Raw genomic sequence first — 25,531 nt, 5'->3', positions numbered from 1 at the left:
CCTTTAATATGTTGAAATTCTTCATTGACAAATAACTCTCTTAGGTGACAGTGAGGTGAACTGGTCACGCCAAGTTGTGCCTGATCTGGTGTGAGTGAAGGGCCCCACCCTTCTTTAAGACCCTTGACACAAATTGCTTATCGATCACCTGCTTTCCCTCCAAACACTTTTCAGTCTAGTAATTCCAGGCATCAGCTACCAACTGGTCAACATTCATCTGTTAGCCATTTTTCACTTTGCCACTGATTTGGAAAGTTACTCATAAACTATTTAAAATCATAAATCTTAAAAAAAAAAAAAACCAAAAAACAATTAAAGAACACCTGGGTGCTTCAGTCAGTTAAGTGTCCAACTCTTGATCTCAGCTCAGGTCTTGGTCTCAGTTCAGGTCTTGATCTCAGGGTAATGAGTTCAAGCCCCCCATCAAGCTCCATGCTGGACGTGGAGTGTATTAAAAAAAATATTACTCTTAAATTAGAATGAATGGTAGACTGGAAGAAAACTACAGGGTCATTCAGGGAGGTGCTCGAACTGTAGTAAACCTGGAACTAGATCTCAGATCTCTTGAGTGAAGTCTAGTGTTTTCCTGTTTCATAGACAGTTGAAATGGACCAGGTGAATTCTTCCTTGTTAGTACAATGTATATTATATGAATCTTCAGTGATTTTTTTTAAAGCTAATTGTTATAAAAATAATGCAGGCTAATGGTAAAAAAAAAAAATCAAAAGTTAGAACAAGTGTAATGTAGAAGTATTTATCTCAGCCCTTTGCTTCATTATCCCCATTATCTTCCAAAATTCCAACTTTTACTTCCCAGGGGAAACTGCTTTAAAGTTCGTATATACACCTAGAAATGCGATTTACATAGACTGCTTCTCTGTGTGTCAGTCTGCCTCTCTGTCTTCACATGGATAAAATCTACATAAATTCTCTCTCAAATTGCTTTTTTTTAACCTAAAAATATATCTTGCAAACTTTCATTAGCCCATATACACCTACTTCTTTCTTCTTTAGCTGAGTGGTATGGGATTAAATGCATACATCCTCCCTTTGATGGAAGATTAGGGTATTTCCATTTGTTGTTTTTATAATGTCACAGTGAGCATCCTTGCCAGTATATCTTTGGGTATTTCTGAGTAAGCCTATCTGTCAGATAAAGTATAGAAGGGGAATTGTTGAGCCAAAAGCTGTATGTATTTTACATTTTGATAGTTATTGCCAAATAGCCCTCATAAACTATTTTCCTAGAAATCATTGGTATAGAAAATGCATATTTTCCCTAACATCTTCAATTGCGGGCATTATAAAATTTCTAATTATGACCATCTGGAAGGTGGAAATCTTAAAAATATGTTAATTTATGTATATCCAGTTTGAGTGAGGTTAAGCATAGAGTTTGTTTGACTATCCAGTATTTATTTACAGTGCACTGCCAGTTCATTTCCATGCTTAAACTTAGTTATGTTTACTTTGAGAAAGAAATACTGGAAAGCCCTGAATTGGATACGATTCTCTCCTTATTCATCCTTTCTTCTAAAACTTCAAAATTACCTTTGATGCATTTCTCCATTTTCAGGATTTTGATGTTTTTCTTCCACATGGATCAACCCCTTATGCCCCCTCACCCAAAAGAGGAAAATAACCTCTTTCCTTTTACCTTCTTTCAATTGCGACGCTTCCAGCATTGATCACGTTAAAACAGTTGTTTCAACCTTTGTCAAGGGATGCATTATGTAATGGTAGAGATCATATTTTGAGGTCAAATAGAGGTGGTGATTTTGACCATCATCCAGTAGCTATGCAACATTAGCCAAATTGGGAAATACCTCCCAGCTTTGATTTTCTGAGAGAGGGGATAGGGGGCTTATATATTAAATAAAATAAAGGGCAAACATAGCTCATAAGAAACCTTCCAAAATGGTATTTGCTGGCATTACTGCAAAGAACTTTGTAGCATGTAATATATTTTGTGTAATTTACTTAGTTCAAAATAAGAAACAATATATGCAGAGTGTTTTTCCAGGTTTGAGTGTTTGCTTGCCATTAGGGTGAAGAGGACTTACTAACAGTACTGCCAGAAATCTCTGATTGTCTTATTCAGAGATGAGTTTTGTCATAATGTTGCTTAACATAGTGTAATCATCTTGTTGCCGCCTAGTGTGGGTTCTTAGTATTCATCTTCTGTCTCAGTGGTTTCTAGTGTAGGTGAAATCATGTGTTTGGGGATAGCAGAAAGTCTTATTCCCTGTTTTGAGGATACTTTATATACTGACAGGCCAAAGTGACAGAACTTGGCTGATTTGTTTAGAATGCAACCTATTGGAAATTTTACCTCCTGTTTACCTGAGGACTAACTATTCAGGAACAAATCTCTATGTGAAGACTCTATTTAATATTTGATTAAGGAATTTATTCACATGGTTCAGATGGTTATTTCACCCTCATCCGCTATCTTTGAGTTTCCCCCACCCTATTCCTACCTTTGTGGATTTAGAAATAGAGAAGTAGACAAATTCTAATAAAGTCTGACAGCACACTCAAGGGCCTCTCATTATTGGTAATTCTTGGTGGGGTTGTGGGGTTCTGGGAGGGAGGGCATTTCAGAATCCTGACTGAGAAGGTTCAGCCATGAAATTTTAATAGTTAACAAAGGAAGACTTGAAAAGATTGAGAAATAGTTAAAGGAATGAACTGCCATAGATGGAATAAAATGGTTCCCGGGCTTATTTCTTGGAATCGCTATTGCAGTAATCACCCTTGTGTGTGGCAACCTCCTAGAGGTTACTTATATGAAAGTGTATCCTGAAGTAGTTTAAATTTCGTACCTTGGCCACTTCTTACCAAAATGCATGGGTGAAAACTAAAAGTAATACTTTCATCTGTACTGAATCTAGTAGAAATTACCCATTTCAAGATTGTAACATATTGTCTATAATGGTAACATTATTACATTTATAATATATAAATATAATTAGTTCTATACTGTTATACGATATCGTTGTGCAATGTATATTGTAATATGTTGTAACATATCCAAGCCGTATATGAGTAAAACTTATTTGCATGTTTGCATTCTTATGAATATTATGGAAATGAATAGATTCGTTTCTTAGTAACAAGTTTTCATAGCTCATAAACACTTAAATATGTGTATCTAAAGTTTCTCATCAGCACTTTTGAAGTTTTCCCCTAAACAAAGCAATCTGTCTTTTTATTTTTCATGAAATCATTTTTCTATTTTAGCATACATTTCTTTTTCATTTTAAAGTCTCTAATCTTCATTATATAACCTGCAGGCTACATGAGTGAGGTAATCCACTCTCCCCTCTGCTGGAAGGGGATTGTTTTCCTGTGCCACCATGTCATTTGCTTTGCAACAATTATTGCTATTTGTAACCAGATATAGTGATCACAGGACACATTTAGCTAGATTTAGAATCTGTTGAAAACAGGGAAGGCAGTATGACTGTTTCTAAATGTCATTGACTTCATGATTTTAACTCATAAAAATTTTTAAAGTTCAAATGCATCAATCCGAATCATTCATTTCTGAAATGTACTTTAGATAAATCCCTCACTGTTCTGATGTTGCAAATGACTGTCTTTATTATTTTATTTCCCCAAATCCCTGCAGTTTCCTAACCTCATTTCCAGTGAGATAATTTATCAGATGACTTCTGTCTAGATCCTATTTTTAAAACTACGGAAGCCAAATGTCATGTATTCCAGGCAGTTTAGGGAGTCATACCTAGTGCATATGGTGTCTTATAATCCTTTCCAGGCTTTTGATCAAGAAATCGTCAATGTATATGTAACTGGTGTCTTTTACCAGTTGTAGATGAAATTTACAAATGTTTCTTTGGCCTTTTTTTTTTTCTTTTTCCTTTTGGGCTGTTCTTCCTTTAAGTGCTGAAACAATCAACTGTGAATCAGATTAAACATGAAACATTATTTTTGTTTAAGCTTTCTTAGGTATAGGTTTTGAGTTATATGTACTGATAATGTATATTCTCTGTATTGCTTAAAATGTTATTAAATTTGTATCTCAAATAATTTTAAGTTATAAGATAAAAGCTAAAGGAAGAAAAGCAACATAAAACATATTTTATTCATCTTAGAATGTTATTTTTAAGTTTTTCTTAAGAAGGGCTAAAGCAGGATATTAGTGCCAGTTTTAGCAGATTAATGTTCCTGTGACAAATGACAGTAATCAATTGTCTGACTATCCCATTCTACCTTCACTGGTAACTCAAGTTCACATTTGCAAAAGTCACATTGTATGAATTTATGATGAGAAAACAGGGAAAGGATAGAAGCCTTTGCAGCTGTCTTAAATTCTTTTTTTAGAAACAAGTGGGATAGAAATAAATATCGTATCTCATCCTGAGTTGTTTTTGTGACTTAATCATACTGCTGAGAGTGAAGGAAATTGCTTAGTGGGTCAATTCCTTTAGGTCACCAGGTTCCAAAAGAAAAAGAAGTCTATAAATTCCCCTGGTTTGGAAGCAATGATTTCTAATGCCTAGCTCCTCCTTTGGTCCACAGTATGTTCATCTGGAAAACATTTAGTCATTTCTGAGGAGATTCCAAAATGAGGCAGCCCCTGGTCCACTGCCTCTTATAAAAGGTCAAATACATGACTAACTAAGGCATAACATTTCTGAGCCATATGAAAGAAATAACTGACTCAGTGGGACTCTGGTCACTTTTAAAGAAAAACTAACTTATCTCTTAAAGATGTGTTCCCTCATCAAGCCCAATGTTTGCCCAATACTCAGAGCTTCTCAAAAGCTGCAGAAAAATATTAAAATGTTTAAGTGAAATGTGACACTGATTTTGATTTTCTTATGGTTATGCTAAATTTATTTGATAAAATTTGGCTTTAAATGGTCATTATGTATTAAGTGGAGTTGAGTTAATGAAAGTAAATATTAAGATCTAAATAATATTTAGTTCCTAAATAAATATCTAAGCTAAAAAAAATATCGAAGGACCTAGCATTTAAATCAGTAATAGAAGAATTTTTCCTTGGTGATTATCTTTCAAGATTTAGAGTAACAAGATATCAAGATCTTTCAATGAAACCATTAATTTAAACCTATCATTACTAAATAAACTTTATCATAACATTTTATGGTGAGAGATTCTTAGCCAAAATAATTGGCTTATTTTCCTGGGTAATATTTCAGACTCCTGTGAAAAATGAATAGTCCCTTTAAAACAAAGGGTAATTCAGTCACAATGTCATGTGTGGTCTTGCCAAAACTGTTACACTTACTGCTCATATATTTTCCTTTCTTTCAACTTATGGCACTCGATGTTGGAGAACTGTCTCGAATTTTCGCAACTTTGCATCTTAATCCATTATATGAAATCCACAGAGTTTGTTGTTCTTTAACTCCCCAGCTACAGAAATAATCATGTTGAAAAAAAATTTTTTTCACATGTGAAAGTCATATTTCAGTCCAGATCTTAAAAAAAAAAAAAAAAAAAAAGATGAGGCAATGCTACGGAACATAGTGCTTGGCATGCTAATGACAAATTTAATCTTTGCAGTCAAGATGAATGTGTTACACTATAAACTGTTCATAGTCTACACCTCTGGTCTTAATTAGCCATCTCAAATCCTATGCTCTAGGTCAAATGGGGTCATAACATAAGTGGCTTACCTCAAACCAACATCACAGTTAAAAAGTAACTTAAAACATATGCTTTATTATTACTCTGGATTTAGCATCTTCTTTTTAAGAAGGATAACCTGTGGTATCAGATTATGAATTTTCTTTCAGCAACAGATCAGAATCAAATTCCATGTGAATTATATAAGGGAGGAAACCAAATGGTAGCTTCACCAAATAGAACCTAAAGAATTTGGTTGTTCATAATCATGGATTTCTTTGAATCCTTAGACTGGTTAAGTATTAAACAGCTCTGAGCCAGACACCTTTGGAGATAATGCTAAACTGCTACAGATTGAAATTTCAGAGGGCAGGGACATTATTTATATGTATCTCTAGCCCACGACTTGACACAAAATGTTTATTGAGTATTAATACATATTAAATGAATACCTTAAAAGAAAACTTCAGAATTATGTGAATTTAGTAATTATACTAGTTTATCACTCAAGTCATTTAACTCACCCTGTGAAGAGATGATTTAGAGTTGTTTTAATTTTGTCTTTGTCAGATGAGGAAAAAAAGATCAATTGGAGAATATCTGTAAAATCACTACTGAAGACAACCATTTTGTAGTTTGTCATCCTTCACATTAGATCCTGTGTGATATTCCTTTTAGAATTTAATATTAGGGAAGAGTTTGATTTTAAAGAATTTAAGGCTATGAACATTGTATGGCCTATTGTTCCTAACTTTTCCTAGGTTGCCTGGACACCTGGAGCTAAATTTAACACCTATGTAATGTGTTTGTAGTTGTTATGTCCTTTTTAGATGTTTTCCTTTTTATTTTTGTAGCCTAAATCTTTTTAGAAATAAGTGTGATATATGTTTGTAATGTCAGTGTTTTATCCTTTAAAAAAAAAAAAGATTTATTTGAGAGAGAGAGAGAGAGAGCTCACATGGGAGCTGGGGGAGGGGTACTGGGAGAGGGGAAGCAGACTCCACGCTGAGTGCTGAGGGTGGAGGGTGGGGCCCGACCCCACGACCCAGAGATCAGGACCAGAGCAGAAACCAAGAGTGGGGTGTTCAACCAACTGAGCCACCCAGGGGGCCCTCAGTATTTTATCCTTAATTCTTCACTTGTTCCTTGAGCTTTGAACATTCTTGACTACTCTTTGAAACTCTTCTACCTTGCCTTCATGATACTCTTTCAGTAAGTAAATATTTATTGAGTGCTTACTAAGCGTCAGGCATTGTTGGGGTCCTTCTCCTGACTCAGTCATTATCCCGTTGCTGTTCTGTAAGTGCACAGTTTCCTTGTGTCATTAGTTACGCGGTTTTCTCACTTTGTATGCTGTCCTTTGATTTAGGAACAATCCCTTACCTGGAACTCTTGGGGCCAGCTGTGCTTCAGAGTACAGAATTTTTAGATTTTAGAAAAAGTCATATGATGCATCTGCCATATGATGTTATGTAATCCCCTCCCTGGAGGGCAGCACCCTCTAATCAAACATATTAATATTTCTGCAGTGAAATTTATGAGTATTTACAGTAATGGGATAGACTACAAGGAGCCCACTACAATTCTTACTGGTTTTGTTGCCAAATGAGTTTTACCCCAAATTTAGGGAAAAGCTGTTGGGTTTCAAACCGTTTTAGATTTTGAAATCACAGAAAAGGGATGGGAAGATCTCTTAAACTCTAAGTATTTTAGGTAGGTTGTCTCTTAAATCTCTGTCTGATCCTACATTTCCAAATACCTTCTGGACATCTTCACTAAAAGGGCCTATCAACTACTTAAATTTGTATTGAAGTGAACTTTTCGCCTCCTTGCCAACTGACCTTATCCTTACCTCTTATTCTGTTCAGTTCCTAGCGTTGTCACCAAGTCCTGTGGAATCCATTATAATATATTCTGAACTTCTTGCCTCCTGTCCTTTGTCACCTCACCTATCATGATTTAGGTCTTCTTTAGCACTCTCCTTGGCCTCGTTGCTTCTCAAACCAGGCTAGATGGACTAATTTATTCATACACTATGTTTGACATTGAGAGATACCAGTAAGACAGGTTTTTTTAAGCTACAGGTTTTTCACTATAAACACCTCTTCTTAGTGGGAAGGACTAACTAGAGGACTGGTTAAATAAAAACTTGGCACAATGGATATTTTGCAACTATTATAAAGGATGAGCTAGTTCTATATGTCAATTGCCAAGACATATTAAAGGAGAAATGCATGTTGCAGAACAGTTTATTGAGGTCCTATAGACATTTATGTAGTCAAAGTTCTGAAAAGTTATCTACCAGTCCATAGCGGTGTCTTTGGAGAGACACTGGAACTTTACTTTCTGATTTAGTGTTTAAATATATATGCAGTAGTCCCCCCTTATCCACTTCATTTTCTATACTTTCAGTCACCTGTGGTCCAGAAGCAGATGATTCTCCTTTTGATACATCCTCAGATCAATAGTAGCTCAAGGCTATATCACAATGCCTATGTTATTCACCTCATTTCGTCTCACCACATAGGCATTTTATCATCTCACATCATCACAAGAAGGGTGAGTACAGTACAATAAGATATTCTGAGAGAGACCACATTCATGTAATTTATCACATTTATTACAGTATATTGTTATAATTGTTCTAATTTATTGGTTATTATTGTTAAACTCTTACCGAGCCTACTTTATAAATTAAACTTTATCATAGGTATGTGTGTGTGTGTATGTATAGGAAAAAACAGTATAGTTAGGGTTTGGTACTATCTGAGGCATCTCCACTGGAGGTCTTGGAACATAGTCCCCATGGATAAGAGTGGGGGACTACTATGTGTGGGTGCATGTATACATATAAAATATGTATTTATACTATATAAGTATATATTAATTAAATGTATTGTTATATATTTATAATATATAAATAAATATATTTATCTGAAAATTAAAAAGGTATGAGCAAGTTAAATGTGATAAGAGGTATAAAGAAAGGAATATAACATAAAGTAACTAATTCTGCTTGCCTGTTAGGGAAGCTAAGAGAATGTTTTTCTTTCTGGACATTCCAGTCAGAGCAAAGAGCAAGTTCAATGGCACCCAGATCTTAGAGGGTCTAGTGTGTTCCAGTAACAGATCAGTACTAAATGGTTGGTAGTTTCAAGGGGAGAGTAGGATTTGGTCTGAGGTAAGGTGTGGTCAGATTGGGAAGGGCAACTACTAACTGCAAACATGAACCTCAAGTAGTCAGTGGAGAACCTGAGGAGATTCATTTTTTTTTTCATGCACTTTTTATTGTGGAGAAATTTTAGATTTACAGAAAACTTGTGAGATAGTAGAGTTCTTGTGTAACCCCTCCCCCAGCGTTTGTCTCCCTTTAAGCTCTCTTACATTATCATGGTACATTTGTCAAAACTGAGAAACCAACCCTGGTATATTACTGTTAACACCAGCCTTTATTCAGATTTCACCAGTTTTTCCTTTGTCTTTTTCTGTTCCAGGAGCCAGTCTTCTCTGCTCTGTGAGTTTCTCTTTTCTCTTTTCTTGTTTTTCATGACCCTGACAGCTTTGAGGGGTGATCAGACAGTTTGTAGAATATCCTTCAACTTGGGTCTGATATTTTCTCATGATTAGCTGGTGTTAAGGGTTTTTGAAAAAATACCAGAGTGGCGAAGTACCTTTCTTATCACATTAGAGGGCACATGATCTCTGCTTGTCATCACTGCTGATGTCAACCTTGATCACTTCATTAAGGTAGCATTGAACAGGTTTCCCCCACTATAAGCTTCCAAGGACGTTTTCCCCTTTCCAAACTTCTCTCTCCTGTGAACTTTATAGTATGATGGTTAGAACTGATGTTAAATGCAGCTGTATTGCCTGGGAAACCCAGAGAGCCTGGAACCTGGAAGGCCATTTACAGTTAGGGCTGTTGTAATAGTTCAAGTGAGAGATGACAACTGTCTGAACTTGCAGGGGCAGTGGCGGTGAAAAGGACTGGAGATACTCAAGCTTTTCTGGGCAACGGGGTGGCTTATGGTAGCTTTAAAGGAAAAAGACCAAATCAGAACCACAATGAGATGCCACTTCACAGCCAGTGGGATGGCATAATCAAAAAGTCAGATTATAAGTGTTGGTGAGGATGTGGAGAGATTGGAATCCTTAAACACACTGCTAGGAATGAAAAATGGTACAGCCACTTAGGAAATGTCTGGCAATTCCTCAAAAACTTAAGCATATTTACCATTTGGTGCAGCAGTTCCACTTATAGTTATATATCCAAGAGAAATTAAAAGTATGTACACACAAAAATTTACACATGAATGCTCATAATAGCATTATTCACTATATCCAAATGGTGGAAACCACCCAAACTTCCAAATGATGATTGGATAAAAAGTGATATATCCATACAGTGGAATATTGGGCCATAAAAAAGTTGATGAAGCACCAATATATGCTACAAATAGATGAACCTTGAAAACATGCTAAGTGAAAGAAGTCAGTCACAAACAATCACATATAATTCCATTTCTTTGAAATGTCCAGAATAGGCAGATCTATAGACAGAAGATGAATCATTGTTTCTTGTGGTTAGGGGGTGATTATGGCGGTGGAGGATTGGGACATGATAGGTAAGAGATAGAGGGTTTCTTTTTGGGGTGATGAGTATGTTCTAAAATTGATTATAGTGATGGTATACAACTCTGAATATACCTAAAAGCCACTGAATTGTACAGTTGAAATAGGCAAGTCATATATGTGAAATATATCCTGATAAAATTATTACCAAATCAGGGAGCACATGGGGGGCTGCACACATTCAAACTACACTGGAAGCTAAAGTGCTGGTGGGATATCCAGGTGCAGATGCTGAGCAGCTCAGAAGTGAGGTTGGGACGAGATGTAGCACCATAAATAATTAGTAGAAAGGATTCACTTGGTGGAAAGCAAGATATGCTACTGATTTATCAAGTCCAATTTACTAAACATAGTAGTTCAAGGGAAGGTTTTAAGCAGGACGCCTTTAACGCCTTTAATAGCACAGAGTTGTCGGGGGTTAACACAACTGAGGACGTACTCTTTCTCTGGCATTCAAGACAACGCTGTTATTGAGACTGGCTGATGTTCCTCCTAAACCTAAACTTCAACTAGAACATTCTTTACTTCCCATGTTTTACCGCAAGTGCCTATGGCAATATTCCTTAAGTAATATGCAGAACATTTTGGGATAAAAGTTTAAAGTATTATCAGTTTCAAATTTTGCACACCCCACATGGGGCTTGCACTTACAATTGCAAGATCAAGAATCGCATGCTCTTATCAACTGAACCAGCCAGGTGTCCATAAAATAAATATTTTTGGTATAATTTACCATCTAAATGGATTTAGAATTAGTTTATTTCCTAACTGAAGAGAATGAGTCAAGCCATAAAACTTGACTGGCCACTAAGTCACCAGTTATTGGGCTTTAGCCTCTATCCTACACTTGCCACATCCCTACCTGCCTATCCCCAACATTACCTAGTGGTATGAAGTACAGGTAAACAGGAATTTCATACTGACAGTTGAAAGGAAGAAAAAAAAAATCAAATGATTTCGTCAACTGTTTTAATGATCAGATATCCCTTATTTAGCATTAGTAAATGTGGTTTCAAAATCCTGAGAAGGAGGTACTGTGATGGTTAATTTTATATGTCAACTTGACTGAGCTAAGGGAAGCCCAGATAGCCAGTAAAACATTATTTCTGGGTGTGTCTGTGAAGGAATTTCCGGAAGAGCTTAGTGTCTGAATCAGTAGGCCCTTACCACATAGGTGGGTATCATCCAGTATGTTGAAAGCCCAAACAGAACAAAAAGGTAGAGGAAGAGCGAATTTGCTCTCTTCCAGATCTGGGATGTCCATCTCCTCCAGTCCTCAGACAATGGAGCTCCTGGTTCTTGGGCTTTCAGACTCTGGGATTTACACCAGTGGCCTCCCAGTTTTCAGGTCTTCAACCTCGGACTGCAAGTTACATCAGCTCCCCTGATTCTCAGACCTTAGTACTCTAACTGTATTACCCCACTGATTTTCCTGGTTCTCCAGCTTACAGGTGAGTGATCCTGGGGACTCCTTGGCTTCCATAACCACATAAGCCAATTCCTGTAACAAAATCTCATATATATAGTTCTGGTATATATGGTTCTTTCAGTTCTGATTCTCTGGAGAATTCTAATATAGGTACTCACAAATTATAAAAGATATAGGATTCTGTTTGCTCTTTTAATAAATTAAAGTCATTTTTCAGAGAGTCAAGGAAATAATTAACATAATGTAGGTGGCCCAGGATTTCATTTGGTAGGTCTAAGTTCTGACCTTACAGCTATGAAAATTCCAAGTTAGTGTTTGAACACATGACCAGAAGAGTAAGAATGAAATGATCAACAGTATGTCCCATTTCAACTTTTATTAATAAAACAGAAAACTAAACTCAAGGCAACTGCTTTATTCTTGCATCTGATCTGACCATATACTACAGAAGTGATTCTTCATGAGGACTTAACTTTCAATATACAGACAGCTTCCATCAAACTGGGATATTGCAATATCTAATAAGGTTAGATAAATGAAATTAAAAGGAGAACAAATTAAATATTAAAAATCACAGAAATCTCCCCCTCAAATATCAGGGGCTCCCTATGACAGTCTTCAATATCTTCATCAAGATCAATCATATTGCACAACCCCCAAAGGAAAAAATTGAGGGAACTCATGGGTAATTTTCACAGCTTCATTGTAAAGTCCAAGATCTGAAAAAAATTTTTAGCAAACATTTAATCTACAATGGAAAGATGTAACATTATTTATTATCTAAAAGATTTCTACCTCTTTCTCTTTTCTTTCCCTCTTAGAGATCAACTTATTTTCATAATCTGTCTTCTAAAACAGGGATTATCACAGCTATTTACCTGTGGCTCTAAAAAATAAAAGACATGGGGTATAGACAACTGTTCATTTTGATATCCATTGTAGAGACAGTTCTTGCCTGGTTTTAGGCGTTATGCATTATTTGATGCTTTCGATGCATATGTTAAAACAAACTATTAACATTATTTTTGTTTGCCATATGTTTTAAGTTTCTCTTCCCACAAATATTAATCTTTACTGAGTTTCCTACATACACAAGCATTACTTAAAAGCGGCCAAAATGTTCTCCCATTTTCCTTTGGGATCAGAAAATTCTACAGAAATTAAAAGATGGTAGGACTGAGACTCAAGACCAAGACATCTCAAGTTAAAAAGAATAAAATTGTTTTCCTCCTAATTACATGAAACTATTTAATACCAGAATGCTTTATTTACCAAAAGGATGGTTATCTTCTTTAAACTGGACATATGATGCACACATAATGGTTGCCTTGGCCGTTACTCTTCCAACTACTTCCACGATTCCAGAGATTTCTTCATCAAGCTAACACAAAGAACAAATTGTCACCTTGGTGTTGTCATATTTCTAGTTGATAACTTGGAAAACTGTTACAGTTTACTAATCTTTCATTTCATGTAACAAAATCATCTTAAAATTTACCAATTTAAAAACTGAATTGTAAGTTGTTAAAAATGTTTGAGTACTTAATGTCAGCATGTCAAGTTCTATTACCTTTAGCAGTAGCTTCAGGTCCAAACACCAGTTAAATGTTTAAGCTGAAAACAACAAACACTTAAAGATTCGTCCAGCATTTCTACAAGGAGTAATTTGTTTAAAAGGACCGACTGAAAGGAACCTTCTATTTTCTGTATCTTATGCACTATATTCTGTATATATTAACCAAACAACACATGGATATTTGTCTTCATAAAAAACCAAGAAAAATTTTTTGAGTACAATAAATGCAAAATGTAAAAACAAGTGATAACTAAAAGTACATGTAAACAAAAACAGAAAATAGAATTTTAAAAATGTAAAACTCTTAAGAAAAAATGACTTACACAAAAGATTTTTTTATGTTGTTTTATGGTCTTTCATAGGAATAGGAATTGTTACCCAGTTAAGGGATTATTAAAAAATCATGGAGCCCAAAGAATCATTGGTTAGAAATGTAAAGGGATATATAATGTAAGAAGAGGACAAAAGTTTAATGTTAGAGCAGGGAAGTTTTATAATCTGGTCTTTATACAACCACTCCAAGAATCAGAAACATCAGCAAGAGACATAGAATTAATACTTAAACATACGGGCTCCATCAACTCAATGGTTCCATTTTTTCCTTCTCCATCTGAAAGAATAAACATTTTTCCAGTGGGATGAATCTAAAAAAGAAACACAAGATTTAAAAAAAACCACATAAACTTTAAAATCTCATTACAATAAAAATATTACAAATTTTACTGAAGATGAGCAGACTGACCCCAACAAATTTAGTTAATGCACACAAAGCAATTGTTTTTGAACAATTTGGTTCAAACTATAATCTTGTGTTACCATATCTAGGTGTCAAAATTTGAATTTCAGATAAACAGTACTTCTTAGTACAAACATGTCCTGTATTTTTATTTGTTAAATCTGGCAACCCTGCCCTAATAACAAATTAAAGGGAGTCCATACTGTCTAAAAATGAGATCTACTAGCACTCATGATTTAAATAGTATGTATTCCACCAGAGGGTATGTTTTAAAAATTAAGCTTGAGGGGGACACCTGGTTGGCTCAGTCCTGGAGCATGCCACTCTTGATCTCAGGGTTGTGAATTTAAGCCCTACCTTGGGGGTAGAGAACACTTAAAAAAAAGTTAAGCATGATGAAGTAGAGAACTGGTTGTCAGAAAATTTGGGTTCTACTGTTAGCTGTAAAGACAGCATTCAGGTCTGGTTTGAAGGTCAACTTTGCTACTTGCTGTGGCCTTGAGCACTTAACCATACACCACTCCTACCCAGTTTCCCTACCCTGAAGTCAAGTAACACCTATTTAACCAAGAGGATGTGTGGCTGAAATGAACTACTAAGGCTTTATAATAGTTTTTTTGTTTTTGTTTTTTTTTTCCCCTCGGCTTTCCCGGTTCACTGACTCCGAAACTTTGGGCCTGCTTCTCATCAGTAGGGTGAAGATACTGCACTGGCATGAGAACACAGACTGCTATGAGATCTGGAAGGGACCATCGAAGAATGTTTATGGCGACATGACTCTAACGAGAAAACGAAGTTTGAGAAGAGACAAAATTGCATGAGAAAGAAACTAGAAAAACAGAGTAGTTGTCAAGTCTGGCCAAACTAAAAAATCAGGAGGTAGATGTGTGAGTCAGCTCTATAATTTTCTTTTTGTAAATACAAAAAGGAACCACAGTGGTTGACGCCAGAATTCAGAACGGAGCGCATTCGAAAACGTCACGATTCCGCGCCATAAAAGTGGCGCCAAAATGGGGCTGCAATGGCTAAAAAGTGTGCAGAACGTCCTCTTGTGTAAAACGAAACTGGGAGCGCTGTGATGCTCTAAGGCCTGTCTTCCTTTACCCTCCCTTACCACCCTGAGGCTGCCGCCCTGGCGGTCACGGGTTGCTCCCTCCTCCTCCCCCTGGGCTACAAAGCAGGGAGCCCAGGGCAGCGACGACGCGCACCTTTTCCAGCCTCCCTACGAAGCAGACCGGCCGGTCGATGAACTGAGCTAGCATGCTGGCGTTGACGCGCGACCTGGGCAACTCCATGACATCCACCATGGTAGCCGTGAGAGACCTGCGGCCCGCAGGAAACAGACGACTGAAATTGTGCGGCTCGCGGCGTCTACGGGGCCGAAGATGCCGGCACCAATCAGCGGAGAGCAGCTCTCTCACTCCACCAATCAAATGCGCGGAAATCTCTATCGCAATCGCGCAGTCCCAGAAACGAACAGAGCAGGGAGGGCTGCTTCCGGAAGCGGGGATCGGCTGCTTAGTGACGTGCGGCGTCCCGGAAGTTGCCGGGGTCCTCCGCAGAGTGGGCAGTGGAGGAGGGGCTTGCATGGGGCGGGCCCGCGGTTGCCTCCCGCGATCTCCGGCCTCCCCGCCGGGTTTGATCCCGGAAGCAGGGTGTTGTGCTCCTGTGCGGTAGCGTCGAGGGACTGCGGCGCGAGCCTCAGGTACCTCTTCCCGCGGGAGGCGCCGCAACCTTACTGTTTCCATTTCTCCGCGTCGACGGATGCGGAAGAAAGAGGCGGGACTCGGTTCTTGCCCCGCCGCGGCATTTTCGGTGCTGCGCACCGGCTGTTCGAGGTTGTCCACCTCCCCGCTTCCCGGTTCTGCGTGGGAAGCGAGGGATGCGTGCTGCAGTCGAGGGATCCGGTGTTTTTGACACCCGCCCTCCTGGAGACGGGAAGTGGGGTCGCCAATGATCTTTCATTGCCTCTGTCAGGCTCCCGCTGCTCGGTGGCAGAGGGTCCGGTGATTTAACCGCTCAAGTTGCGTCACTTACGTTCTGTTTCCCACCTGTTAGAGGAAGGGTTGATCCGATTATCTCTGCGACCATTTCTAGCCCTCACAACCTGGCCACAAGAGATGTGAGAGTTTTCTCACCACCTTGTTAGCAAGGAATTGAAGCTTCTGGAAATGTGTGGGGGGAAGGATCACTGAGCTAGGTGAGGAGACGAATTTAAATAGTTGTTAGATCCTGAGGAGATGCGCTTCTCCCTGAGACATACTTTCCCTATCAAAAAACAAAGGGGTTAGATGACATGAATGTTTTGTAAGATCCCAGCAGTTTTGCCCATGTGATTCATGGACTCGTCTTAACTTCCAGTAACGTTCCCCCATTGCTCCCCACACCCCAGGGCAATGGAGGCATGGAAGATCACCTGTTTCAAGGAGATGGGGGGGGGGAGCGGGCGGTGTGGATTCTTGAATCAGTCGCTGGCTCATGTGGTTGTTCATTTGGGGACTTTATCTGCTGGGATTGGTACTGCCTTGCCAGGGATATTATAGAACGAGCGCTCATAAAAATACCTGGCAACTGCTGCAGAAATTGGAAAAACGACTTTTTATTTGGAAACTGAATCCGTGAATTTGCCTAAAGCCCCGGAGTTGTCACTATTCAAATTCGGGTACTAGCCGGAATCTTCCAATTTTATCTCGAGGTTGCCTTAAGCAAAGAAGATTCTTTATGAGACTTCAGGCTGCAATTTAAGATAGGAATCTGATGTACCATAATTAAATGATAGCTTCCCTCACTGCTTATTTAGCTGAATATATTTGTTTTTTAATTTCGGTGTCACGAAAACAAATTTAAAGGATTTCGTTAGCAGATGCAGGGTGCATGTCGTTTGCTGTATACAAGAATGGTTGTACCGGTGCAAGTCAATAAAGTCTATATTTTTGTGCAAAGCCTTGACGTCTTTTGCACTTCAGGGTTGCTTTGGAAAACAAGTTGATGTGCATTATAAAGGGTAGGGTGCATGACTACCTTTAACAGCAGCCCTTACCGTATTAGATGCTAATGTCATTATTTTATTATACTTAAAAGACCACTTCTACATACCAGTGGCCTTTAAAAAAAACTTAAAGATGAACAAGATAATTTAAAACAGCTTTTTGGATATATTTTGATTCATTTAAAATGTATTATATAATACTTAATCAACAGAGAAGAGTATGTATAGCTAATATGTATCATTTCCAGAGACATTAAATGAACTCACCTGGGCCTTACATTCAGTTTAAGAAATGCAAGTTAGCCCGTTAGTAGTTTGCACTTCCTCAGTTTAATCCTCCTCTCTGGAGGAGCCACAAATAAACACTATCTTGAAATTTTTGTTAAGCATCCTAAGCTTTTCTATATGGTTTTATCACACATATAGTTATTCGCCCATGGTATGTTTAATTTTGCCCGGTTTTGACCTTTATGTAAACGGAATCATACCATATGTATTCCCTGACTTGTTTCTTTTGCTTGTTTTTGAGATTAATCCATGTTGCCATACGTGGGTGGAGTTCATTCTTTTCACTCAGCTATTTGCTGTGTTATTGACTGACATTTTGATTGTTTACAGATCTTTTCTATGTGTAGGGCTGCTGTGAATGTTCCTGTACCTGTTAGTTAGCTCACTTGTGCAAAGATATATCATAGAATTACTGGAATATAGGGTGTGCATCTTCTGCTTGACTAGTAAAACCAAATACAGTTGACCTTTGAACAACACAGGTTTGAACTGCATGGGTCCACTTCTATGTAGATTTTTTCATTAAATATAGTACAGCACTGTAGATGTATTTTCTCATGACTTTCTTAATATTTTCTTTTTTCTGGCTTATGTATTGTAAGAATACAGCATTTAATATGTATAACATACAAAATACAAGTTAATCAATTGTTTATGGCTTCTGGTAAGGCTTTCCGTTAATAGTGAATTATTAGTAGTAAAGTTTTGGGGGGAGTGAAGAATTATATTCGGATTTTCGATCATGGGGGCTGGGCAGGTGCACACCCCAACCCCCATATTGTTCGAAGGTCAACAGTACTGTCTTGAAGTAGTTGTACAAATTGGTTATTTTATCAGAGGTATAGGAGAATTTAAGTTGATCCACATTTTTGGCAACTCTTTTTTTTTTTTTTTAAAAGATTTTATTTATTTATTTGACAGAGAGAGAGACAGCCAGCGAGAGAGGGAACACAAGCAGGGGGAGTGGGAGAGGAAGAAGCAGGCTTCCAGCAGAGGAGTCTGATGTGGGGCTTGATCCCAGAATGCTGGGATCACGCCCTGAGCCGAAGGCAGACGCTTAACGACTGCGCCACCCAGGCGCCCCAATTTTTGGCAACTCTTATTAAAGTTTTTTTTACCCCAATCTGATGGATGTAAAATGGTTTCATGTTGTGGTCTTAATTTGCTTTCCCTGATTACTGAAAGATTGAACAACTTCTCAAATATTTATTGGCCAGGTGTGTTTACCATTTTTTTGTTGAGTTTTTTTTTTCTGTCTTTTTTCCTTTCTTTCATTGGAAGGAGCTAGTTTAATATGATTAAAATGTTTTTCCCTTTTGTGTGATATAGTTGAAAAGGTCAATTAAAAAATCTATAAGAATTTTTTCTTAAAACAAGCTCTTAAAGACATTATATATTTAAAATAATAGTTTTGCCTTTCATATTTAAAAATACTCCATCATTTAGAATTGAGTTTATATGCATGTTGTTAGGTAGGTATCCAGTTTCTTTTGTTTTCATTTTAGTTGCCCCAGCATCATTTATTGACTACATCATCATTCGCAACTAACCTTTGGCATCACCTAGGTTTTCGTATATGTGTGAGTCTGTTCCTGGGCTCCAGGTCTGTTCCATTGGTCTATTTGTCTGTCCCTGCACCAGGACCACTCTCTTCAGTACTGTGGCCTTATGATAATTTTTGATGTCTGAGGCACAAGGTTTTCTCTTGCTGTGTTCTTCAGGAGTGACTTCGTTATTCTTGCCTCTTTGTGATTGTCTATAAATTTAGCTCAATGAGTTCCCTGAAAAACCTTGTCGAGATTTGATCACAATTGCATTGAGTTTTTGGGTTGATTTCAGCAGTAACATCTTAACTACTCTTACTCTTTTTGACCTATTTTGGTCTTATTAATATCCTTCCAAAAAGTTTCATAATTTTCTATACAAAAGTTTTGACTTTTAAATTAGATTTATTCCTAGCTATCTTGTTGTTGCTAGTATAAACGGTATCTTTTTTAAGTTAAAGATTTTTTTTTTAAAGATTTTTATTTATTTGACAGAGATAGAGACAGCCAGCGAGAGAGGGAACACAAGCAGGGGAGAGGAAGAAGCAGGCTCATAGCGGAGGAGCCTGATGTAGGGCTGGATCCCATAACGCCGGGATCACGCCCTGAGCCGAAGGCAGACTCTTAACCGCTGTGCCACCCAGGCGCCCCGAAGTTAAAGATTTTTAACTAATTGTTTCTGGTACACAGAAGTGCATTTGACCTTTTTTCTGGCCATCCTGTTAAACTTCTTTCTAGTCATTTTCTGTCAGATTCTTTTAGGTTTTCTAGTCATGTGAATAATTATAGATTTGTTTCTTAACCATTCTTACATATTTTGTTATTATTATTATTATTGTTCTTTTGCCTTTGCCCAGTTTAGAGCTTACAGTACCATTTGAATAGAAATAGTGTTTCAGTTAAGATGGCATTTGACTGCATAAGTAAAAGTATCTTAAATACACAAAGTCTTAGTTTCACATGTTAAAGAAGTCCAGAGGCATGCAACTCAGCATGCAGCTGTGTGGTAGTGTCTCCGAGACATCAGGGACCCAGGTTCTGTCTTTCTCTTCTTTGATTCTCAGTATCTGGCTCCTTCCTTAAGATCACCTCATAGGCCAGGATAGGTGCTGAGCACCAGCCAGCAAGTCTCCATTCCAGGCAGCAGAGAAGTAGGCAGGCAAAAGGGACTCATCTCCCTTTAAGGAGCCTTTCTGGAAGTCCCTCACAACTTGAAGTTCTACTTATTAGGTTAAAGACTTTACCTTCTCTTCCTACTTTGATAAAAGTTTTAATTGAGTGGTTATGGATATTTGATCAAAGGCATTTTTTGCCTTAATTGAGATGATTGAAATGAATATATTTTCCAGTGTTGACCAACACAAGTTGGTTATATTATCTTTTATTATATATTCCTAGATTTGGCTTGCTGTTGTTTTGTTTAGGATTTTTGCATCCATGTTCATGAGTGAGGTTAGCTTGTAATTTTTCTTTCTTATATAGTCCTTGTCAGATTCTGGTATTTGTAGGGATATACTGGCCTCATGAAATGAGTTGCGGAGTTTCCTCTATTCTCCAGGGTTTTGTGTGAAGCTGGAATTATCTGTTCATTGACTGAATTCATGAGTAAAACACTCCGGGTCTACACCTCTTGCTTTAGGCATATCCCACAAGTTTTCGTAAGTAGATGGTCGTCATCAAGTTCTAAATATTTTCTAGTTTCCAGCATTATTTCTTTTTTGACTCATGGGTTGTTTTTGTTTCCAAATGTTGAGGTTTTATTTATTAAATTTTGTTGTGTTGTTAATTTCTAACATAATTGCATTATAATCAGATGGTATGTTCTATCTGATACTAATTCTTTGAACATATATGAGATTTGCTTTAAGGCTTATCAAATACATGTTTTGTAAATGTTTCTTGTATGCTTAGAAAAAAAAAATGTATTTTCCAGTTGTTGGATCAAGCTTGTTAATTGCAGTATTCAACTATTTCGTCTTTCATCTGATTAATGTTTCAGTAGTTGAGATAATTGTGTTAGGTATCTTACAGATATTAGCATTGGCAGTTTCTCCTTGATTCTGATGACTCGTGCTATGTATTTTTAAAGATTTATTATTCAACACATACAAGAGAAGGTTTGTGAAGTAAAATGATGACGTGAAGTAGTGAGTGTCTTAAATCATGCTTTTCAGGTTGACGTTCATTTTGTCAGCCACTGCTGTAGACATGACTTTCCATTAGAATTTGTTTGTTGTATCTTTTTTCCATCCTGTGCTTCACCGAGGGGAGACAAGACACAGGGGCAGCATGGATGCTCATTTCTTTCCCTCGTGGCCTGTCAGAGAGCTGACTAGGCAGGTCTCAGCCGCAGGGCAGAACAGGCTGACGGCAGCCTGTGGGCTCCAGCGGTTCCCTTCTTCACAAGGCACTGCCTCAACCAGGAGGCGCACGCTACGGCTGAAGTGCCCAAGGGTGTGGGGCTGAAGTCCTCTCTACGGGAGCGCTGGTGTTTGGCAGATCACGAGTGTGTTGCCTTTTCTCTGTTTGTTATATTTTCTCCAGTTAACCTTATTTGATATTCATACTGTGTGGTGCTTGTATTTGGGTCTGTGTTGGCCTGATACCTTTCAACTTTCCTGTGTCCTCCTGTTTTAGGTGTGTCCCTTGTCAACAGCACATTTGGCTGGAGGGTTAGTTTTCCTTTTGTCCATTTACATTGATTGTGGCTGCTGATATTTTTGGATTCATTTCTATAGTCATTTTGTTCTGCTTTTTTTTGTTGTCTGTTTTTTCTCCTCCCTTGTCTTCTTTTGAATTCATTTTTTAATTTTTTTCCTTAATTGCATTTTATTCCTTTGTATTAGTTTAAATGTTGTGCATTGTTTTTACAATTTTTGTGGTCATCCTTTAACGTGTATTAAAGTTTAAAGTTACTTTACTCTGTGTCAAGACAAGAACCTATATCTGCATTTACCTTTTTCCCATTAAAAAAAACCCAAACATTTATTTATTTATTTTTAGAGAGAAAGCAAGAGCAGGGGGAGGGACAGAGGGAGATGGATAGAGAAACCCAAGCAGCCTCCATGCTGAGTGTGGAGCCCCTCTCGGGGCTCGACTTCATGACCCTGAGATCATGACCTGAGCTGAAATCAAGAGTTGGACGCTTTAAGGGACCTGAGCCACCCAGGCGCCCCTCCCTATTTTAATGCTGCTGTCTAGAATTTTAGTTCTGTCTTGATTTCTTGTAACTCCACAAATTTGGCATTATTATTACTTTATGTAGTTATTATTTGCTTGGAATTATTCACATATTTGTCACTTTCTTAAAATTTATTTTTACATTTCAGCTTTTTGCTGGTATTTTTTCTCCTCTTTTTGAGGTGTTTTTAGTGAGAATCTTTGGTAATATACTCCATTGGTTCATGTTTTTCTGAATATGTTTATTTCATTCTTGATCTCAAAAGATAGGTTTATCTCTATAGAGTACTAAATGGACAGTTACTTTGTTTCAAAATTACTTTGGTATTATTTTACTCTTTTACTTTGGTATTATTTTACTCTATTTTTGTTGAAACTGTGATTATGTTGTAAGCTGTCATGTCTCCTTTATCTGCTTGATCCTCAGTTTGTCTTTGGTGTTCTGCAGTTTTCCTGTGTAATGTATCCTGATGTGGGTTTCTCCCATTTAGTTTGCTGGCCGATATGTTGTGCTTTGTGAATCTGATAATTCTTGTGTTATTGGCACTGGGATATTTTCAGCCATCATCCCTTTGAACACTGCCTCTCTCCTATAATCTAACTCCTTCTGGAACTCTGATTAAAAGTAAGAAGGATATTCTCATGTGCTGTTGACCTCTTTTATAATTCATTGGTTTTGATTCTTTATGTTGAATTCTGGATAATTTCTTTCATAGCTTCCAGTTTACTAATTCTTTATGCAGTTGTGACTCATTTGCTCTATCTAATTTCAGTACTATTTTTTATTTATTTGTTTCTAGAAGTCTTGTTTGGTTCTTTTTACAAATCTTAGTAGTTGTTATTGGTATTCTTTTGTCATAGTTTCAGGTTTCCCGTTATTTTTTTCAAATATTACAGAATATAAAGTAAATTTGTTTATAATCTAATTTTGATACAGTCTTCATGGGTCTCATTTTATAGTTTTTTTTTTTTTAATTCTGTTGACTTCTCTTTGCTGTGGCTTGTTTCTTCATTTTTATTGTAATTTTTGATTATGAATTCATGTTTCTTGGAAGTTTTTGGTAATTTCTTTGAGATTTAGTTTGTGTGTTTCTTCACAGTGTTCTACTTCCCTAGGTGTATTTTATTAAAAAAAAAAAAATAAAACCTCTTGAAATTAAGATGTCTGCTGAATGGAATGCATCACATAATAGGGGATCACACCCATCCATAGAGGAGCAGGTTACAATGAAGAATTTTCTGGCCCCAAATGTTAAGAGTGAAGAGCTTGAGAAACCCTGGTTTAACATAATGGAAGATTTTACCCTCCTTTTTTTTTCCCCCACATTTTTATATCCGTTCTAGTTACTTAACATGAAATGCAGTATTGGTTTCTGGAGTAGAATTCAGTGGGTCATCACTTACATACGGCACCCAGTGCTCATCATAACAGGTGCTGTCCTTGCTATGATGAGCATCACCCACCCATGACAATATCCATCACCCATCTAGCCCATCCCCCATCCACCTCCCTCCGTCAACCCTCAGTTTGTTCTCTACCCTTAAGAGCTCTTTTGGTTTGTTTCCCTTTCTTTTTTTTTTTTCCCTCCTCCCATATGTTCAACTGTTTGGTTTCTTAAATTCCACAGACCAGTGAAATCATATGGTATTTGTTTTTCTCCAACTGACTTAGTTTGCTAGCATAATATACTTTAGCTCCATCCATGTCATTGCAAATGGCAAGATTTCATTCTTTTTGATGGCTAAGTAATATTCCAGTGTGTGTGTGTGTGTGTGTGTGTGTGTGTGTGTGTGTGTGTAACATCTTCGTTATCCATTCATCAGTCAGTGGACATTTGGGCTCTTTCTGTAGTTTGGCTATAGCTATGAACATCAGGGTGCATGTGTCCCTTTGAATCTGTATTTTCGTATTCTTGGGTAAATACCTAGTAGTGCAATTGCTGGATCATGGGGTAGTTCTATTTTTAAATTTCGGAGGCACCTCCGTACTGTTCTCCAGAGTGGCTGTACCAATTTGCATTCCCACCAACAGTGTAAGAGAGCTCCCCTTTTTCCACATCCTTGCCAACACCTCTCGTTTCTTGTGTTGTTAATTTTAGCCATCCTGACAGGTATGAGATGGTATCTCATTATGATTTTGATTTGTATTTCCCTGATGCTGACTGATGTTGAGCATCTTTTCATGTGTCTTTTAGCCATCTGGATGTCTTTTTTGGAAAAGTGTCTATTCATGTTTTCTGCCTATTTCTTAACTCGATTATTTGTTTTTGGGGGGTTGAGTTTGATAAGTTCTTTGTAGATTTTGGATACTAACCCTATCAGATATGTCTTTTGCACGTATCTTCTCCCATTGAAGTCTGCCTTTTAGTTTTGTTGATTGTTTCCTTCCCTGTGCAGAAGGCTTTTATCTTGATAAAGTCCCGATAGTTCATTTTTGCTTTTGTTTCCCCTGCCTCTGGTGATGTGTCTCGTAAGAAGTTGCTGTGGCCGAGGTCAAAGAGGTTTCTGCCCATGTTCTCCTCTAGGATTTTGATAGTTTCCTATCTCACATTTAGGTCTTTCATCCATTTTGAATTTATTTTTGTGTATGGTGTAAGAAAGTGGTTCAGTTTCATTCTTCTGCATGTGCTGTCCAGTTTTCCCAACACCATTTGTTGAAGAGACTGTCTTTTTTCCATTGAATATTCTTTCCTGCTTTGTTGAAGATTAGTTGACCATATAGTTGTGGGTCCATTTCTGGGTTTTCTGTTCTGTTCCATTGATCTATGTGTCTATTTTTATATACTTTTTTAAAAAAAATTTATTTATTTCTTTGAGAGAACGAGTGAGAGAGCACAAGCAAGGGGAGTGGCCTCCCCACTGAGCAGGGAACCTGATGTGGGGCTCGATCCCAGGACCCTGGGATCATGACCTGAGTTGAAGGCAGATGTTTAACCAACTGAGCCACCCAGGCACCCCATCTGTGTGTCTGTTTTTGTGCCAGTACCATAATGTCTTGATGACTGCAGCTTTGTAATACAGCTTAAAGTCCAGAATCGTGATACACCCAGGTTTGTTTTTCTTTTTCAGGGTTGCTTTGGCTATTCAGGGTCTTTTATGGTTCCATATAAATTTTAGGATTTGTTCTAGCTCCAAGAAAAATGCTGTGGTAGAGATTGCATTAAATGTGTAAATTGCTTTGGGTATTACAGACATTTTAACAACATTTGTTTTTCTAATCCAGGAACATGGAATGTTTTTCCATTTCTTTGTGTCCTCTTCAACTTCTTTCACAAGTGTTCTAACAGTTTTCAGCATACAGATCTTTTACATGTTTGGTTAGGTTTATTCCTAGGTATCTTATGGTTTTTGGTGCAATTGTAAATGGGATCAGTACCTTGATTTAATTTTCTGTTGTTTTATTATTGGTGTATAGAAATGCAACAAATTTCTGTATATTGATTTTATATCCTGCAACTTTGCTGAATTCATGTATTAGTTCTAGCAATTTTTTGGTGGAGTATTTTGGGTTTTCTACATAGAGTATCATGTTGTCTGT

General features: G+C 37.4%; 2 protein-coding genes across 7 annotated transcripts in view; one reads left to right on the top strand and one right to left on the bottom strand.

Annotated features, from left to right (window-relative positions):
- Positions 1-12,041: 12,041 nt before the first annotated feature.
- On the bottom strand, positions 12,042-15,382 carry RPA3 (replication protein A3). Its single transcript, XM_045793179.2, has 4 exons — positions 15,201-15,382; positions 13,826-13,900; positions 12,953-13,061; positions 12,042-12,399 (listed from the first exon to the last, which is right to left on the bottom strand). Exons 1-4 carry the CDS (start codon positions 15,297-15,299, stop codon positions 12,317-12,319), a joined length of 366 nt encoding a protein of 121 aa, XP_045649135.1. The 5' UTR covers positions 15,300-15,382; the 3' UTR covers positions 12,042-12,316.
- Positions 15,378-25,531, top strand: part of UMAD1 (UBAP1-MVB12-associated (UMA) domain containing 1) — a 215,959-nt gene continuing 205,805 nt past the window's right edge. For 4 of the 6 annotated variants that reach the window (XR_015724000.1, XR_015724001.1, XR_015724003.1 and 1 more), the window contains exon 1: positions 15,378-15,697. The gene's annotated coding sequence lies outside the window, so the exon portion shown is untranslated. The remainder of the gene's footprint in view (positions 15,698-25,531) is intronic. The other 2 variants (XM_087861050.1, XM_045793180.2) reach the window with 2 other exon arrangements.

Source organism: Ursus americanus, chromosome 3, assembly GCF_024610735.1.
Source record: "Ursus americanus isolate L20-20 chromosome 3, mUrsAme1.1.p, whole genome shotgun sequence".
NCBI classification, from domain to species: domain Eukaryota; kingdom Metazoa; phylum Chordata; class Mammalia; order Carnivora; family Ursidae; genus Ursus; species Ursus americanus.
Note: the sequence above shows the minus strand (reverse complement) of the source record. Positions and strands in the feature narration are given on the sequence as shown.

Coding starts and splice junctions, on each gene's coding strand:
- RPA3 (XM_045793179.2), bottom strand. CDS start 15,299: ATGGTGGATGTCATGGAGTTGCCCAGGTCGCGCGTCAACGCCAGCATG. Junction 13,901..15,200: donor TCGTAGGGAGGCTGGAAAAG/GTGCGCGTCGTC, acceptor TTTCTTTTTTAG/ATTCATCCCACTGGAAAAAT. Junction 13,062..13,825: donor CCATTGAGTTGATGGAGCCC/GTATGTTTAAGT, acceptor TCTTTGTGTTAG/CTTGATGAAGAAATCTCTGG.